Raw genomic sequence first — 1,634 nt, forward strand, 5'->3', positions numbered from 1 at the left:
GCAACCACCACTACCACCACCACCACCACCACCACCACCACTACCACCACCTCCACCACCATCACAGTAATAACAGAAATAGCTTTAAAATGTAGCAGTAATTCACTAATATTAAATGAAAGGGAATCAGGAAACAAAAAAAGATGCTCCAGTTAGGGCTTTAAGCCAATGATTGTAACAAAGATTAAGAATAAAATTGACAAAAAGTAAATGAACAAGCAAAAAAGATCTGAGGATGAACATGTCAAATAACTTTTCAGATCTTTTAACGAACAATGTATTTCATGAATCTCTTGTGCTTCGCATTGTGGAAGTGAGCATCATAGTAATTCTTATTGTTCTCTGCGTAATTGGTAACTGTTTGTTGTTTTACATAATAGTTACTACTAGTCCACGCTGGTGGACAACACCAGCGAATTTCTTCAATGTCAATCTAGCGTTTACAGACTTGATGGTCGGAATCGTAGTGCTACCATTTATGGCTATGTCAATCAGTTGGCAGTCATGGCTGCTATCTGACTTCCTGTGTCAGAGTACAGCATTTGCCATGATCCTGCTCATGGCAAGTTCCACTCTAACATTGTCAGTTATTTCACTTGATCGCTACTTTTGCATCTGTCTGCCACTTCATTACCAATCTGTAGTGACCACTGAACGGGTGGCCTCTGTTGTCACTGTTTTGTGGCTAACAAGCTTCCTATTGGCCAGTATACCACTGTTTGGTTGGGGTAGGTACACATTCCGTCCTCAGTCCATACCGATATGCAGTGTGCTTTTGGAAGGTCAGCAGCGACATGTCATATTGCTTTGGTCTTTCATGATATTATTGCCGATAACAGTGATGATCTACTCTTACGTGCAAATTCTAAAGGTTGCTCGGAAACAAGCAAATCAGATTGGATGTGTTGAGAACCATTTCAATTCTAGCATGATGACTGGAACTAATGAAACCATTGGAACATCCCAGAATGGAACCATTTCTTTTGGGAACAATGACAGCAAGCACTTTGTGTCTCGCAGTTTGAAATCCCTGAAAATTGTATCAATTATCATTGGTGAGTAATTAAAAAAGGCATTTTTTCTTATATCCTCATCGTTGTCGCCGTTGTCATCATAATCATCATCACTGGCACCATCATTTTAACCCCCACTTCTTGCCTGCATGGGTCAGACAGAATATGCTGAGGCAGATTTTCTGTGGAGCTGGATGCCCTTTCTGTTACCTACCCTCACCTCTTTCAAAACAAGGTAGTATTTTCCCATAGCCAGACGTTTCCACTAAAGATTGGAAACAAAGGACACTGCTTGTATGACTGGTATGACAGTGATACTTGTTTACTTACATCATGCACTGTCAAATTGAGGAGTCCAAAACTCACCTGCATTGACATATATACCCATATATAGACATATGAGGAGGTGCTGAGAAGTTCTTGGATTTAAAGAGTATCGCAAAAGGCCTGGTTGGAGGCCCAACCTTCCAAGTTCTTTTACAGGGCTTAAAAACTGAAGGACCACTTCAATAAGTGTGTGAATCTGAGAGGGGAATATGTTGAATAAAATCATGATTAACTGATTCTCCTGTATGTTATTTGTTCCCAAAGCCAGAAACTTTTCAGCATCCCCTCGTATGC

At 40.5% G+C, this 1,634-nt stretch overlaps 1 protein-coding gene across 1 annotated transcript; it reads left to right on the forward strand.

The window, feature by feature from the left end:
* Window positions 1-241: 241 nt before the first annotated feature.
* Window positions 242-1,063, forward strand: LOC128250640 (beta-2 adrenergic receptor-like). Its single transcript, XM_052976155.1, has one exon. It carries the CDS (start codon window positions 242-244, stop codon window positions 1,061-1,063), a length of 822 nt encoding a protein of 273 aa, XP_052832115.1.
* Window positions 1,064-1,634: the final 571 nt, after the last annotated feature.

The sequence above is a fragment of the Octopus bimaculoides genome, chromosome 23 (assembly GCF_001194135.2).
Source record: "Octopus bimaculoides isolate UCB-OBI-ISO-001 chromosome 23, ASM119413v2, whole genome shotgun sequence".
Classification (NCBI taxonomy): Eukaryota; Metazoa; Mollusca; class Cephalopoda; order Octopoda; family Octopodidae; genus Octopus; species Octopus bimaculoides.